Source organism: Empidonax traillii, unplaced genomic scaffold (assembly GCF_003031625.1).
Source record: "Empidonax traillii isolate 1590-97213 ecotype Southwest subspecies unplaced genomic scaffold, ASM303162v1 scaffold975:size500420, whole genome shotgun sequence".
In the NCBI taxonomy this organism is placed as follows: domain Eukaryota; kingdom Metazoa; phylum Chordata; class Aves; order Passeriformes; family Tyrannidae; genus Empidonax; species Empidonax traillii.
In genome coordinates, this window is record NW_020956168.1 from 447,841 (window position 1) to 462,321 (window position 14,481).

The window sequence follows — 14,481 nt, forward strand, 5'->3', positions numbered from 1 at the left end:
AAAAAAAACCGATCTGTAAGCAAAGCTGCCCTCCTCTCTCCCTGCCCCAGCCCTTCCGTGCCAGTGCTGGAAGTGTCCAAAAGTCCATGCTGGGGCTGGCTGGGGGCGCGTGTGTGTCTGTGTGTGCGAGTGTGAGTGTGTGTGTGTGCAGGGGGGGACGCGGGTGTGCAAGCTCCGAGGGGCGCAGGGGAGCGGGAGGGCATCACTCGTGTGTGGTGTGTATGGTGTGTGTGTATGGTGTGTGTTTGTGTGTGTGCGCTGGGCGCAGCAAACGTGGTGGTGCCAGGCTACACGTACCACTCCTTTTTGGAAATAAAAGACCCGTCGTTCTGCGACACCATGTTCTCGGCCATGTCGAGCTGCTCGGGGTCGTACTGGAAGCCGAGTGTCCTTTCGTCGTAGGGCTCGGGGTGGGCCTCCCCCTCGTCCACGGTGAAGTAAGGCCTCTTGGCGTCCTCCTCGTACTTGTTGGGGCCGCCCAGCTTGCGCTCGCCGCCCGCCTCCTCGTCCTCGTCCTCGTAGGTGCTGCCGCCCAAGGGGCCCGGCTTCTTCTCGTCGTCCGAGTCGTCGGGGTACTGCAGGTTCTGGGCCATGGGGGGGTGGTGCTGTGGGATGCCGGCCTTGCTGTAGCCGTTGCCGTACACGTGCTTCTTTGTGCTGTAGTCACCCTTGAAGGTGTGACGCCGGCGCCGGAGTACCACAAAGAGCACCACGGCCACCAGCAGGACCAGCGAGACTCCTCCCACTATGCCCCCAATCACCGGTGTGGGGATGTTCGGCTGCACCATGGATTTGTGATCATCGATTGGAGACGGGGTGTAGGGGAATTCTGGGTAGGAAAAGACAGATGGAAGGGGGAACAGTGTCAAACCATGCGGAAACGCGCCCCTCCCTCCATGCTCTCATTGCCAGTTTGGGGAGGGGAGGGCGGGGGGGGGGGGGGGGGGGGGGGGGGGGGAAGATGAGGGTAAGGAACAGGGAAGGGAAAAACTAGGGAAAAGGGAATAGGGGCGTCCTCTGGGTGGGGGGGGGGGGGGGTCAGCTCTGCCTCAGCGAGGGGAAGGCGGCGTGCCGTGCCAAGCTGGCCAAGCCTCATGCAGGAGCCCCGCAGGCTGGAAAGCAGTGTGTCTGTCCCTCCCCACCCCACCTGGTCTCTCCGGACGTGCTCAGATCCCACCAGCCCAGTGTCTTGAGTCCGGACGCTTTCCGCTTTAGCGGGTGGCATTTTTTCCAGTTCCAGTTTCCCGGGGGAGCACTGGCAGCCCCGGAGTGCTCCTTGGACGGGGAGCCACCCCCAAAAACCCCAGCCCAGAGGTGGGCACCGGGATGCCACGACTGCTCCCGGGAGGTGCCAGGCTTGGACACGCCGGCTTTGTACCCCCTTCCCGGCACCCCAGCCCAGACCACGACCGGTTCGGTCCAGAGCAGAAGGCACCAGCACCTTGTGATCTCCCACCCACACACCCACGAGTGCTGTGTGGCTGCTCAGAGTCCTGCTGGCTCCTGACCCCGTGTGCTGACCCTGGTGACTGTTCTCTGCAGCACAGGGACACAGACCTCCCACTGCTTCTTTTTCTTCCACGGCCAGCCCGGTGCCACTACTCATGCTAATCTTGTTCCTACAGTTACCCTGACCCATTTAAAAAAAAAAAAAATAAATAACTCAAAAGAGAAGGAGAAAAAGAGATGAGAAAGCAGCTCTCTTCCCTTTCATGCAGTTCGACACCTACACTTTGGCACAGATAAAGTTTGATCCAGGACTTAAATCAACTTCCTGACGCTCCCTGGGCACAGTTAAAGCCCCTGGCCAAACTCAGCTTTCACACAGTGCCTGTTGAACACCCGTGTCCACAAGGCATTAAGCACCCCATGGTCGTCTCAGTCCTTCACCTGCCTCTGAGTTTAGACAGCAGGCGCCTGGTTAATGCCCCGTGGCAGCCCTGCCCTTGCACACCAGGCTCAGACCTCTCCTACTGCTTTTCCCACCCCCAAGGCCTGTCTGCCAGCCCTGCTCTGAGCTGCAAACCTTTGGTGCTGCTCTGGAGCCTCCTGGCCCTTGTTTTTACCCCAGCAGCCAAGGAAAGGTGCAGGGCGAGCAGCAATCTCAACGTGCCCTCCCAGAGAGCTGCCAGGGCTCAAAGGCAGCAGATTCCAAAGGGATATGAGGCAGTGTCTGCCTCCTACCCCTCTTCATGTCCCTGCTGGCAGGGAGTGGGATTCTGCAGCACAGCTTAGCCCAACAGCTGAGCAAGAGGGGGAGAAAAGAGCTTCCCCCCAACAGAGGCAGTTCCTGAAACAGCTGCAGATTTTGGACAAGGGCACTGAATTTGAGCAATTGCTGGCCTGATCCATAAATGGGGCTTTTTTTTTTTGTGCTTGAAAGCTGATTTATTCCTGCCTTTCCTGAGACGACAACAGCATCTTGGTCTCTGCAGTGCTGCCTTGCCTTGAGCAAAACCTCATGAGGCTGAACCCACACAGAGAGCAGCCCACTGGGCAGAGTGGGCTGGGGACAGGCAGATGGGGGGGTCCCTGCTGCAGCCAGAACGAGGAGCAAGATGCTGTGCAGGCAGGAGGCAGCATTTTTCCAAAGGCAGCCTTTGGAGCAGCAGCAAGGGCATGTCTTTCAGCACAGGGAGCTGGGGCTGGGCTTCTGGAAAGCCAAAACCACATGTTGCATCAACAGAAGGCTTGTCACAGCCAGCTGGTTAATGCAAAACCTCTCTGCAGGGACAGCAGGAAAAGTCACGTCCATAGTCTTGGCCGCTGAGGGCTCGGCCTCAACCACACTGCTCCTTCCACCTCCCCAAGCTGCTCCTCACCCTCACAGCCTCTGCAGCCCCGTGCTGCCCAATTCCCAAAACTGTGCACAAAGCAGGGACCACCTGGAGGCTGAGTGGGAGCAGGGAAAGACCGGTAAGCCGCTCAGTCCCCAGGGGCTCTGTGTTTTATTTTCCCACAGCTCCGATCTGAAGCCTCTTCCCACCCTACAGCAAGGCTGATTTTGTGCTCGGGACCTCGGGCCCCAAAATCCACCCCTGAAAAGAACCCAGACATGGTGTGCAGCGTCCCTAAAAGCCACCACTGATCCCTGTGCCTCCCTGCTCTGGAACACAGATCTGAGAGGGGCAGTGTGTGCCCGATTCCTGAAGGAGCTTGGCCCACTTTTCCCTTCAAAGCCTCGTTAAGCAGTCCAGGTTGGAAAGCGTGTGTGTGTGTGTGTGTGGGAAAGACGTTTTTCTACCTTTCTTGCAGATATTTATTTTTTCCTGCCCTTTGTGCTGCCCACCCCTGAGATAGCACCTTGCCCACGTGCCGCCCCCCTGGCACTGCCAACGCCGTGGACACGAGCACGAGCTCACGCCTGGGCTTCACACGGAACTATTTTCTGCTCCCATCCCATCCCAGCCCCATCCTCCTCGCAGTGGCCCAGTTCCCATGCCAGAGAAAACAAACCCGAACTGTGGGAAGAGAGGGAGAGGAAGGATGGGGAGAGATCACAAGCCAGCAGCCGAAATCATCCCCTCCTTGGCCACGGTTTCCTCCCACCGCGTCCCTCTGGAGCGGGCACGAGGGGGGCTCTGGGGATGCCATGGGGAAGGTGGGAGACCCTGGGGTGGGGGGACGGGCAGAACCGAGGGGCCAGTGGCCCAGGGAGGAAGGATCCTGACCACTCCAGAGCCCGGCACTGCCACTGGATGGCGGCACAGACCGGTGATGGCTCCGGAGCGGGGTGGGCACTGCTGGCGACCCTCACCATGGCCTCTGGGCTGCAGGAGCAGCGAGGGCAGGATGAGCCAGGAAGGGAGGAATGTTCCCTGGGAAGGGAGCAGTGTTGCAGGGCTGTGCCTCTGCCTTGCAACAAGGTGCCTCGGTGCCAAGGCAGGTGGTGAGCGGGGACCTGCGTGTCACCTGTGCCTTGGCCCCTGCCGGGGTGCCCCCACCCAGCTCCCTGGTTAATTAATGACTGGGACAGGTCTGACCACTTGGTTTCGTGTCTGGGGTGCAAAGAGAGAAGAGTTACAGCCTGTGGAGAGAGGGGGCAAGTGTGGGAAAAGGAGCCCTCTTATTGTGCCCAAGGGGGGCGTGAAATTTCTGGAAACTGGTGCGATTCCTGAGCGTGCTTGGGGGCCCCCATGTGAAAAATCCATTAGGAAGAGTCTGGAGAGAATTAAAGCCACTGTGAAAAGTGGCCTGGAGAAACAGGAGACAGCAGAGCAGAGGGAGGGGGAACAAGCCAGGCTTTAATGCCAGCATAAAAAGCCTCCCCCCCACCTCCTGCCATCCCCCCCCCAGCCCTCATAAAAAGAGGGAGTGCTGTATGAATAGGAATTAAAGCAGCAACACTATCTGCCCGTGCCCAGCTTTGCCAGCTGTTGCATTCAGCCCAGCTTCCTGTCCCCGTGCCAGGAGCTGGACCTCTGGGACAGCAGCTGGGAATGCCAGGGGGTCACCCTGGGCTCCGCTCTGGCACCCGGCCGAGCCCACAGGTTCCCTTTGATCCCTCCATCCGTGGCTCCAGGCACCTCCTGCCTTCCCCCTGCAGCACCCCTGGGCACAGCAGAGCAGCCACTGCAGTGACAAACCCTCCCCATCGCCGGAGTGGCCTCAAAAATGAGACTTTTTAAAAACCCACATCTCTCTTCTCATGGCTGGCTTCCAGTAAAAATGAGGCGCATGCAAATCATCCCACCTGCCCATCCATCCCTTCTCTAACGCCTTTTGAACCTGCTGGCCAATTCCAGTGCTATCTGACGGAAGGAGAATGATCCAAAATTAGCCCTCTCATAAAGCTCTGGGTGAGAGCTGGAGAGGGATCCTTGGTAGAGGTGGGAGCTAAAACCTCATTAGACATCAGAGAACCCACAGGGACAAGAGGCTGCTCCCAAAGGGCAGGACGGGCCCAGATCAGAAAAAGTGTATTTTTAGACACCAAGTAATTCTTCTGTGATATGCAGATCCACAGGAAACCAGCTTTCAAAAGCTCATCACACCACTTGGATATTTTAAAAGACTCTACTTCTTGTGGACACGTTTCTTCTTGAAGGCACACTCATAAAGACCAAGGAAAAAACCCAGCACCAGCCAAACTTCTCCCTGCAGCCATGGGTACTGAGGAGAACATCAAACTCCACAAGGAATCACCTTTTGGACACGTGTCAGCCCAAGCTGCTCCATGCATGAAGCTCTTCCAGAGGAAGGCTCTGGATTTCCTTCTACCTTGCAAAACCAAACACCAAGCACAACCAGGAAGCCAGGGAGAGGCAGCAGCTCTGGGGAGGAGCAGGAACCTTAATTCCAATGGATTCATGGGGCTTCCCAGTTCCCAGATGGCCTCAGCAAACACAGCAATGACTATGTGGGTGTTTTTTGTTTTTGTTTTTTTTTTTTCTAAGAGGCAGATTGCTGACGGCAAACTTTCCCTGCCGGAAGAGTCCACGCCAAATTATCCCAGGACTTTGCCCCCCGCGCTGTGTACACGGTTGAAGATAAGGAGATACCTCTGGACCTGCCTCAGCCTGGAATTTGAGAAGCCCATAGCACTGCTGCCCCTCTTCCCTTCCCCTTTGCACCTCCAAGGGATCCTGCCCTTCCTCTCCCTCCCAGGGGTTTCTCGCGCAGACGGAGGGAGAGGAGAGGCGGTCGGGTGGGTTTGAGGGGGGTGGAAAAACCACTGGCAACTAATCCAGGAGTTCAGCAGCTGCCACTGGCATTTCAGAGTGTGACGGCTTCCAGGCCAGATGCCAAACGTGTCTTAGGTTCTAATCTCTCCTCCAGGTCACCTATCACTTGTCAGTCAAGCCCTGCTCCCGCGGGGGCCGCTGGCACAGATGCCACCAGACAGGATGCAGCAGACACTCCGGAAGATTAGCATCAGACAGACACCCCCCCCTTCCCCCCAGACTTGTTCCTCTTCAGCCCCCCAGCCACACATCCTGCCACTTAAAGCTGCCTGGCCGGTGGTGGCGAGGCTTTGGGAGCACCTGCTTTAGGCTTGGGATTTAGGACTTCCCGGAAAGGGCCTTCCCTGTGTGCTCTGAGCCTCAGCAAAGCCCCTGCTGCTGCACGGCAGAGGGTTCCAGCCAGCCCAGGGGCTGTTTGCAGTGACCTTGCTGGGACGAGATCACTGCTGGTGTGTAAATAACTCCCTGCTGCAAGCCAAGCAAAGGGGGGGTGGTGATCAGCCCCTGCCAGCTTTTCCTTCCCCCCAAGGCCAGGGCTGGCACAGCCTCTCCCTGCTCCCCCAGCTCTCCTCTGAAGGTCCATGAGGAGAAGAGATGCTGTAATATCTCCCTCCTTGTGCTGAAGGCAGTACACAAGTGGGTGAACGTCCCCTGCACACACAAATATATAGGTACAAACATGCACAGGGGATGGACCAGCTCTGCTGCCCACAGAAAAGCACAGGTTCATAAAAACATACACACTCACACATGCAAATGCACTGGGGTTTTGTTCCTGCACACACACGTGAGTGGGCAGCAGGGCATTCCCTCTGGGATGCCCATTTCCACAGCCAGGAGGAGCATCAGGGTCACACAGGGCTGTGTGTCCATGACCAAGGATACAAATGGGGTCACACACCTGTATGTCCATGGCCAGGATCCAAATTAGGGCCATACAGGTGTGTATGGCCACGACCAGGACCCCCACACCCCACACACGTGCAGCCTCCAACCACAGCCCTTTATTATGTCACCCACCCGCCCGCAATAAATAGTGACATGTCACACTACACGGCTGGGCTGCGACTGACAAAGGTCCTGCAAGGCAGGGGAAGCTATTATAGGAACAGATTGCTGGAATAAAATATTAAATTTCCACTTATCAATCTCTTTAATGCGCTATAACTCTAACAGAAGCATTCAGCCTTCTCCCTCGGAACAAGCCTCCTTCCCCATCAGGGGCCAGAACCAGCCCTGCACTCCTCCTCTCTGGGGCCTGGAGGAAGGATTTTGGGTGGCAGGAGGGGGGGGGATACAGGGAGGCAAGAAGGGGGAAAAGCTGCTGCAGGGTTTTCTCTGCATCAGCCTTCTGTGTTGTTTTTTTTTTCTCTCCTCCCAAGGCTGGCTGCTCGCTAGATTGAACTCCATTTATTGCATGCAGCTCTTGAAAGAGGTTTCGTGGTCCACTGACAATCCCTAAATTGCCTGCAAGACCCAAACAAATGTACCTGTAATAGCTGAGCGAGGAGGGCTCAGCCCTCCCCAGCACTGGCCTAATCGGTCCTGAGGGAGAGCTGGATAAACATATTCAGATCCCATGAATTATTAAAGGCTTTTTTTTTTTTTTTTAATGTGGTGGAAGCCTGGCCTGCTGGGTTGGCTGCTAATCCCTCCTGTCAGGGCAGCAGTGGGTGTGCCCTTCATTCCCTCTCGTTTAACCTCAACCCCACAGTTCGGACCTTTGGGAATAAACTGAGATTACAGGCAGGCAGACACCAACCCAAACCCCAAAATCCTGCCAGTCCCCGCTTCCTTTGCCAGCTCTGTGCTGATGGAGCGTGGGAACGGTGCTCTGCCAGCCCTCAGAAGAACCACCAGGAAGGGACACACTTCCAAAACCCCGAGGGGGAACCCACAGCCCCTCGTCCCCAGAGGAGCTCGTGCCTGTGCAGGTGAGTTGGTGCTGAGACACACTCTCAAAATCTTCTGCAAAAAGTGTTCCACCTCCTTCTCTGTGACTGGTGGCTGGGTCTGGAGGCTTCTGCCCTCTGCTCACTGTTCCAAACGTGAGCCAGTGTTGGAGTTACCGCGTGGGATGCATTTCTATCGCCCAAGGGAATCAGCTCAGCTTGTTCCAGGCACTGCCTGCACTGTCCCAGGAACGCTGTGCCTTTGGTGGCAACTCCCATGGCATGGCCAGCAGCTGATTTTGGCCATGACCTTCCCCTGGCTTCAGGCAGTTGGGAGGGTTGGGCAAGGAGAGCTCTGTTCTTCCACTGCCTTTAGCTGTGGAAACAGCCCCCAGAGAAAAGCAGGCACCAAGAACACTCAGCAGGCAACGATCCAGGACAGGAGGTGTGAATTAAAGGCCTGCTACAGTGATAATGATCATAAATAAATACTGGGTAATTAGCATCTAATTAGCACATCCCATCCATTGACCTCCAAGCACTTGGATAGAGGAAGATTAGCCTGGTTTACCCATGTTACAGAGAGGGGAACTGAGGTGGTGAGGGTGCCAAACACAGAGCTATTGCTCATTTTAGCTGCCCTGGGCTCATATTTATGCTTGCTCAGCATTTACCACCATAGCAAGCGGGTGGAGGGGGCTGGAGCTCAGCCCCCCTGAGAACCCCATTCCATCACCCTCAGGTTAAACAACTCTCCAGGGCTCTGACTGCCTCGGGGTGGGCAGCAGGAAGAACTAACAACCCCAGGAACCTGTCCTGTATTTCCCTGGGAAGCCCCCAGTGGCCCCATCCAGCTCACAGGGTGACTGGGGTGTTTGCAGCCCAGACCTCACTGCACTGAGGTACTTCCAGCTCTCCTGAGACCCACAACTGCTGGGCACTGCCTGTCATTAACCCACTGACAAACCAAATCTGTCCTTTTACCCCAAAGGAATGGGGTAAACTTCCCTTTCCTGCTCTCAAAGCACCAACAGCCACTTTTCCCCCTGGGTGATGCCTCGCAATGTCACTTTGACTCTCTGAAATGAGGCCATTGCCATATGGTATTTCTTTTCTTTCAGCTATTTCTCGACATGCCTTTCTCTCCCTGACACTACCTAAACTTCTCCACATGGCTCTTCCTTATTCCTGTGGCTACGCTGATTTACAAGTCATCAAATTCCTTCTGCCTCAGATGACACCACATAGCACCACTGTCCCACTGCCTGCACCCTGTGATGTTACTCCTTTCTGGAGCCCAGACAAAGCCACTCCAGTGCCCACAGCCCCTCAGAAATCAGGCAGGTGAGCCAGTGCACAGACCAGCAGGGCATTGGAAGGAGCTCAAATGAAAAATCATGAGAGTTACCTAACACCAGAAACACCAGACAAATCATCCTGCACAAATGACTCATCCATCTCACGCCTTGCAGCCTCGGTGGCAGTCCATATCCTCATCCTACCCCTTCTTCTCCCTTCCAATAAATATCTCCCTGACACGTCTTCGCTTTTAACACGCCCAATGATCTCTCTGAATCCACAGCAGAAGACAAGGGGGGAACAAACAGAACGTACCTTGGTGCAAGAAAGGAAAAGACAACGCGAGGAAAGGGAGGAAAAGTTAAAAAAAAAAATCCACGGCAAACCAGCGCAACACCAGAACAGAGCAAAGAACAGCCCCCCCTGCACCACTTGAGGCTGAGGAGATGTGACTCTCCCTCCCCAGCTCCTCGTCACCGTGTTCCAGAGCACACCAGGCATTTTCCTACCTGTGACATTGACCTCCACCAGGCCCGACCGCGTGCCGATGGCGTTGGTGGCCTCGCAGACGTAGGTGCCGGCCACGCTGTAGGACACGGGCCCTTTGAAGTAGATGGTGTTGTTCTGGATTTCCACGCTCCCTGGCAGAGTCCCGTTTGGCCTGGGGAGGGGACAAAGACCATGGTTGGCTCCAGAGGTGACACAAAGCGTCGCAGAGGTGGCACCAACATGCTAGGTCTGCTTTTGGGCAGGTCCGGGAGCTGGTGGTGCTGTCTGGAAGGTACCCGTTGATGCAGCCAGGAAAAGGACACAACCTGACCCTGCTCAACTCCAATTTCCTGCCCGTACAACACTCCTGGGCAGCTCATCAGCCAGTGTTAATTGCAACTCAGGCTCTCAAAGAACGGTGTTGATTTAAAGCCCTGCCATCTATGACCTGCCCATGTCAGAACAGCAAGTGTGAGGCTGGAATAATGCAAAACCAGAATAAATGAACAAAGGCAGATACAAAAAAAAAAAAAAATAAATAAAAAAGCCCCTGTGTGTTAGGAAAAGACACACATGGCCTGGTTATCCTTAATTACTGAAGCAAAGTAAAGTAATTACTTCTCTTAGGCAATTAAAAATTACTCAAGTAATTCCTTCCCCCTCCTCCCGACCCAAATGTGCACATATTGTCAGCAATTTGCAAGAAACAAAAGGGAATAACGGGGGTATAATTAGGATTGTAAAGAAGTGCCTAAATGCACATGCAGTTATTTTCCATGTCCACATACACACACACCTATAGCAAACATTTTAGTCTTTCCCAGCTCCACCAATCCAGTGATCCCAGAACTGATGGAAGAACAGAACACCTCACCCTTGGTCCTACAGAGCACTGAATCTCCAGAGGCAAGGGTACATCTTGTGGGGTGGGATGCTGAAGAAAGCCACTGCCTCCTCTAACAGCTCCCCTGACTGTTGCTCATCACCATCCAAAAAGGGAGGGGAGGAAAGCACTGCTGGGTTTTACATTCCAGGCAGGAGCAAAACAGCAGCAGCAGTAATTGCTTCCTGACCTCCAGGAAAGGGAAGAGGAACATCTGAGCACAGAAATAGCCTCAAGTGGCACCTTTTCTGCCGTGGGTGCATCTTGGCCTCTGAGGCTTTCTTGGAAATGTTATGAGGAGCCCAAAGAGCCCCTCGGAGTTTAAGCCAGACTGGCAGAACCAACAGATGGAGAGAGCTGGGGATGAGGACTAGAAAAAAGGCAAGAAAAACAATCCTCTTCAGACTTTCACTTTGAACAGTTTGATCTGGGAAGTGAAATGAGAGAGAATATGCTCCTTGCAAAGCCATGTTGAGAGCCTCTTTCCTGATGACAAATGCCAGCTGAAAAGAAGAAAGGATCCATTTGATCTTTCTCTTTTAAAGCTACATGAGTGCTTAGAGAAGAGAGAGCGCAGCAGAGAGAATCACATCAGGTTGTATCAATTCCCATCTGACTCCCCAGACACCCCTCACTCACTTTTCATGTCTCTTTAGTGTTTTCAGCCAAAAGCTGAAACCCTGGAGGATGAGGGATTGGTTCTGTTTAATGTCAGTCACGCGGGGATCTCCTGGAACTGATTCCAGGGAAAGGTTGTTCACACACAGACAAATTCTGTGCTATCTGTGCCCCTTTTAAGGCAGGGAAATCCCGGGTTATTTTCCAGCTCTGCTGCCGAAGCACTTGGTGGTGGCTGGGCAAATTAATCACCTTGTCACATCTCAGCTGCTTCACGTCACCAGGGCAGAATATTATCCCAGTGAGGTGAGAACAGGAAGTTTTCCTGGACATTGAGGCTGCAGTGCTGCTGGCAGCAAGTTTCATCACAGGCACAGGTTCTACCTTGGAGTGACACCGCTGACACTAATGGGACTGGGCCCTAATTGACCAGAGGGTGAGTGAGGTGTCTGCAGAGGCTCCCTGGCCCTCTTGGAAGGTGACATGTGCTGCTGAGAGCAGAGGCACTGGAGGCACTTACAGCTTCCACTCGTAGGTGTGAGCTGGGGGGTTGGCATCAGATTTGCATATCAGCTTCACATCCTTGCGGTTGAGGAACCAGTTGCCATCAAAGCCCTCGATGGTGACTTCTGGCTCATCTGCGGGGAGGGAGGGTGGAAGAGAGGGAAAAGCCGTAGGGAAAAAAGGAGAGGACAGAGGGAAAAGGAAAGGAAAGAGTTGTGGAAAAGCAAGGAGGAGAAAATGAAACAGGAAGAGATGAGGGGGCAGGGGTGGGGGAAGGAGAGAGATTGCAAGGAGGCAAAGATGACAGGACAAGAAATGTGAGGGAGGGGAGCAAAAGGGACGTGGCAGAGGCAGAGAGAGAAGGTGTGAAAAGGAGAAAACATATGATTATTCCAAGGGGATCACTCCAGTTTTCACTCTCAAAATAAAAAGAGAGCATCATCCACCAGACCAACATCTCCCCTTCAGAAAATTCCCTTCTGCCAGACTCTATCCCAGACTTCATCCCGCACACACTGCAGGGACTGGGCACTGACCCCTGCCCCCAGCCCTGCCCCCAGCCCTGCCCCAGGCCCTGCCCAGGCCCACTCACACTGCACGTTGAGGGTGATGCTGTCAGTGAACCTGTCCAGCTGGTAGTTGACCACACACATGAGCTGCTGCCGATGGGCCTCGCGGCTGGGCACCAGCCGGTACCGGCTGATCACCGTGAAGGTGCCGTTGCTGTTCCTGATCTCCTGGAACTCGGCCTCCCCCTTCAGCTTGGTGTCCCAGGTGACAGTGCTGGGGGGCTTCCCGTTGGAGGAGGTGCAGGTGGCCACCAGGATCTTTTCTGTCCTGCCAGACTTGGCGATGAGCGGCCTCTTGGTGCCCTCCATCCAGTTCGTGGGCTTGGCTGCCAGGAAGGGCAGAAGGAGAAGGGCACAGTTAACAATTTATCAGCAAAGAGATGGTCAGCAAACCAATGCTACCCTGCATCCCAAGAGACATCTGGCGCCACTGTGACAGGCCTTGTGGTGAGTCCTCGATAATTGCCAGCAATTATTCCCCTACAAGAACTGCTTTACAGCAGTGCTTATGCACCTTGCACCATCCACCTGGAGCATCTCTGGGGAAAGAACAGTGGAGATGCCCACAGTGGGAAGTCAATCCTTTCCTGACAGAGGTTTTCAGCCCTATGTTAGAAAGAAGCTGAAACTGAAGAGCAAACAAGTCACGTAGACCTTGGGTGGGTCTGTTTCTTCCCAACCCTAAGCTCCATGGACAAGCTCTGCTGGTGCTTAGGATCTCTCTCTTGTCTTTTCTTTCTGTTCACCTGGCAGTTACAAGCTCATTAAAACTCACCACTCCCACAGGGGACTGGCCACTGTTATTGCACCTGCTTTAAGAGTGTAGATGGGTGGAAAAGGAGAACTGAGGTTTGGGGAGAAGAGGAGGTGTGACAGCTCAGCGAGCCACCTGCCCTGGGCTCCCTGCTCTCCACCTCTTCTCAGTCAGCTTGCAAGATCATCCCAGGCAAAATTCACACCCAGAGATAGATCCACCTTTGCCCTGAGCTCCGGGGACACAAGCCCCAGGTTCCTCCAGACCTGCTGAGCTGGAAGCAATGGGCTCACCCTCCAAAGCCTTACCCAGCACGGTGAGGTTCAGCTGCCCTTCCCGGTTGCCGGTGGGGAAAGTCGCGAACTCGCAGATGTAAACCCCCTCGTCCTCCAGCTCCAGCCGGGACAGCTGGATGGTGCCATCCTTGAAGGAAGGGTTCCGGAACGTCACCCTCTCCTTGTAAGGGGAGAGGATGGACACCCCCATGGCAGGGTTGTAGATGGCCACATTCTGCTTGGTGCCGTTGGTGGCCTTCTGCCACGTCACCTGCGTGATCTTCACATTGGGGAGGGGGTTGGTGAAGCTGCAGTGCAGGACCACGTCTGTGCCGATGAACCCCGACACGGTGTCATTGACCAGGACGGTCTGAGCTCGCAGCCCTGCAATGGAATGGGAAGACATGAGCGTGTGTGCCCTGCCCAGACAGGGAAACAGAGAAGCAACAAGGTTATGGGGCATCAGGCTCATGGAATCCTTTATTTATCCTGTTTGCTGCTTCTTGGCACGGCTGACACAAGAACAGGCTACGGCTACAGGCACTCAGTACCTTCTGCATCCACCTGTACCTTCTTTCCTTTCAATCAGGTGTTCATAAACACCTTCTTCCCCACAAATTGTTTTCACTCTTCACCACAGTCAGCCAAAACAGGGCTCTTGATCACCAGAAGTTTGGATCAATAAGGCTTTCCTTCCTTTTGTCTTCAACTCTGGGTGGCACCAGCTCAATTATGGTAAATATGCAGGGCATGTGTATCTGGAGGCATGTTAAAGGGCTGATATTTATCAGCACAGCACATCCTAACATATGCTAACACACACTCACACATCCATTTAATCCCACTGGAACTGCATCAGTAATTAAAGGAGCTGCAAAGACTCAGCCCTCATTTCAGGGCAGCAGTAATTCCCATTTAAGAATCACTTTACAGCACTGCCCATACACCTTGAACCATCTAGATAATTTCTGTGACCCTTTTTTAACCCCAAAATAGCAGAATTTAGGAACCTTCCATCTTGATTCTGTGGAGCAAAGATGAAAGGGGCTTGGGAAAAGTTGTGGCTGCAGTTCGTGACAGTCCTTCTGCCTCTTGATTCTTCCCCTGACAGATGGAGAAAAATGTCTCCCACCAGACTGACCCTGACATTCATCTTTGCTGCCACTCTATCTTTTCCCAATCTTTATATTTAGAGATAATACTCTGGTAATTATACAGCCAGTATTTATATGATAAATACAACGGAGAAGCAAGGTGGTAAGAACAAGAAAAGCGGGTTTTGCTCCCTGCTTCTGGTAGAATCTGGAATTGGATGTATTCTGGGAGCCTGAGAGTAAAGGAAAGAAAGGGATAATAAAGAGAGAAAGATGTACAAACAGTGAGCAACGTGAAGGGGTAACGAAAGAGAGAGAAGCGGGGGAAAGAAAAACGCACAGGAAGAGAAACCAGGCAGCATCTTCTAACTGAAATGTCACCCTGACCTGCTCCTGCAGGGGATGAATGGGCTCCCTGTG

General features: G+C 54.1%; 1 protein-coding gene across 1 annotated transcript; it reads right to left on the reverse strand.

Moving 5' to 3' along the window:
• Positions 1-237: 237 nt before the first annotated feature.
• On the reverse strand, positions 238-13,373 carry LOC114067815 (nectin-1-like). Its single transcript, XM_027903499.1, has 5 exons — positions 13,001-13,373; positions 11,962-12,264; positions 11,386-11,503; positions 9,385-9,536; positions 238-829 (listed from the first exon to the last, which is right to left on the reverse strand). Exons 1-5 carry the CDS (start codon positions 13,371-13,373, stop codon positions 288-290), a joined length of 1,488 nt encoding a protein of 495 aa, XP_027759300.1. The 3' UTR covers positions 238-287.
• Between the last annotated feature and the right edge of the window lie 1,108 nt (positions 13,374-14,481).

Coding starts and splice junctions, on each gene's coding strand:
- LOC114067815 (XM_027903499.1), bottom strand. CDS start 13,373: ATGTCTTCCCATTCCATTGCAGGGCTGCGAGCTCAGACCGTCCTGGTC. Junction 11,504..11,961: donor CATCACCCTCAACGTGCAGT/GTGAGTGGGCCT, acceptor CCCTCCCCGCAG/ATGAGCCAGAAGTCACCATC. Junction 9,537..11,385: donor CACACCTACGAGTGGAAGCT/GTAAGTGCCTCC, acceptor TCCCCTCCCCAG/GCCAAACGGGACTCTGCCAG.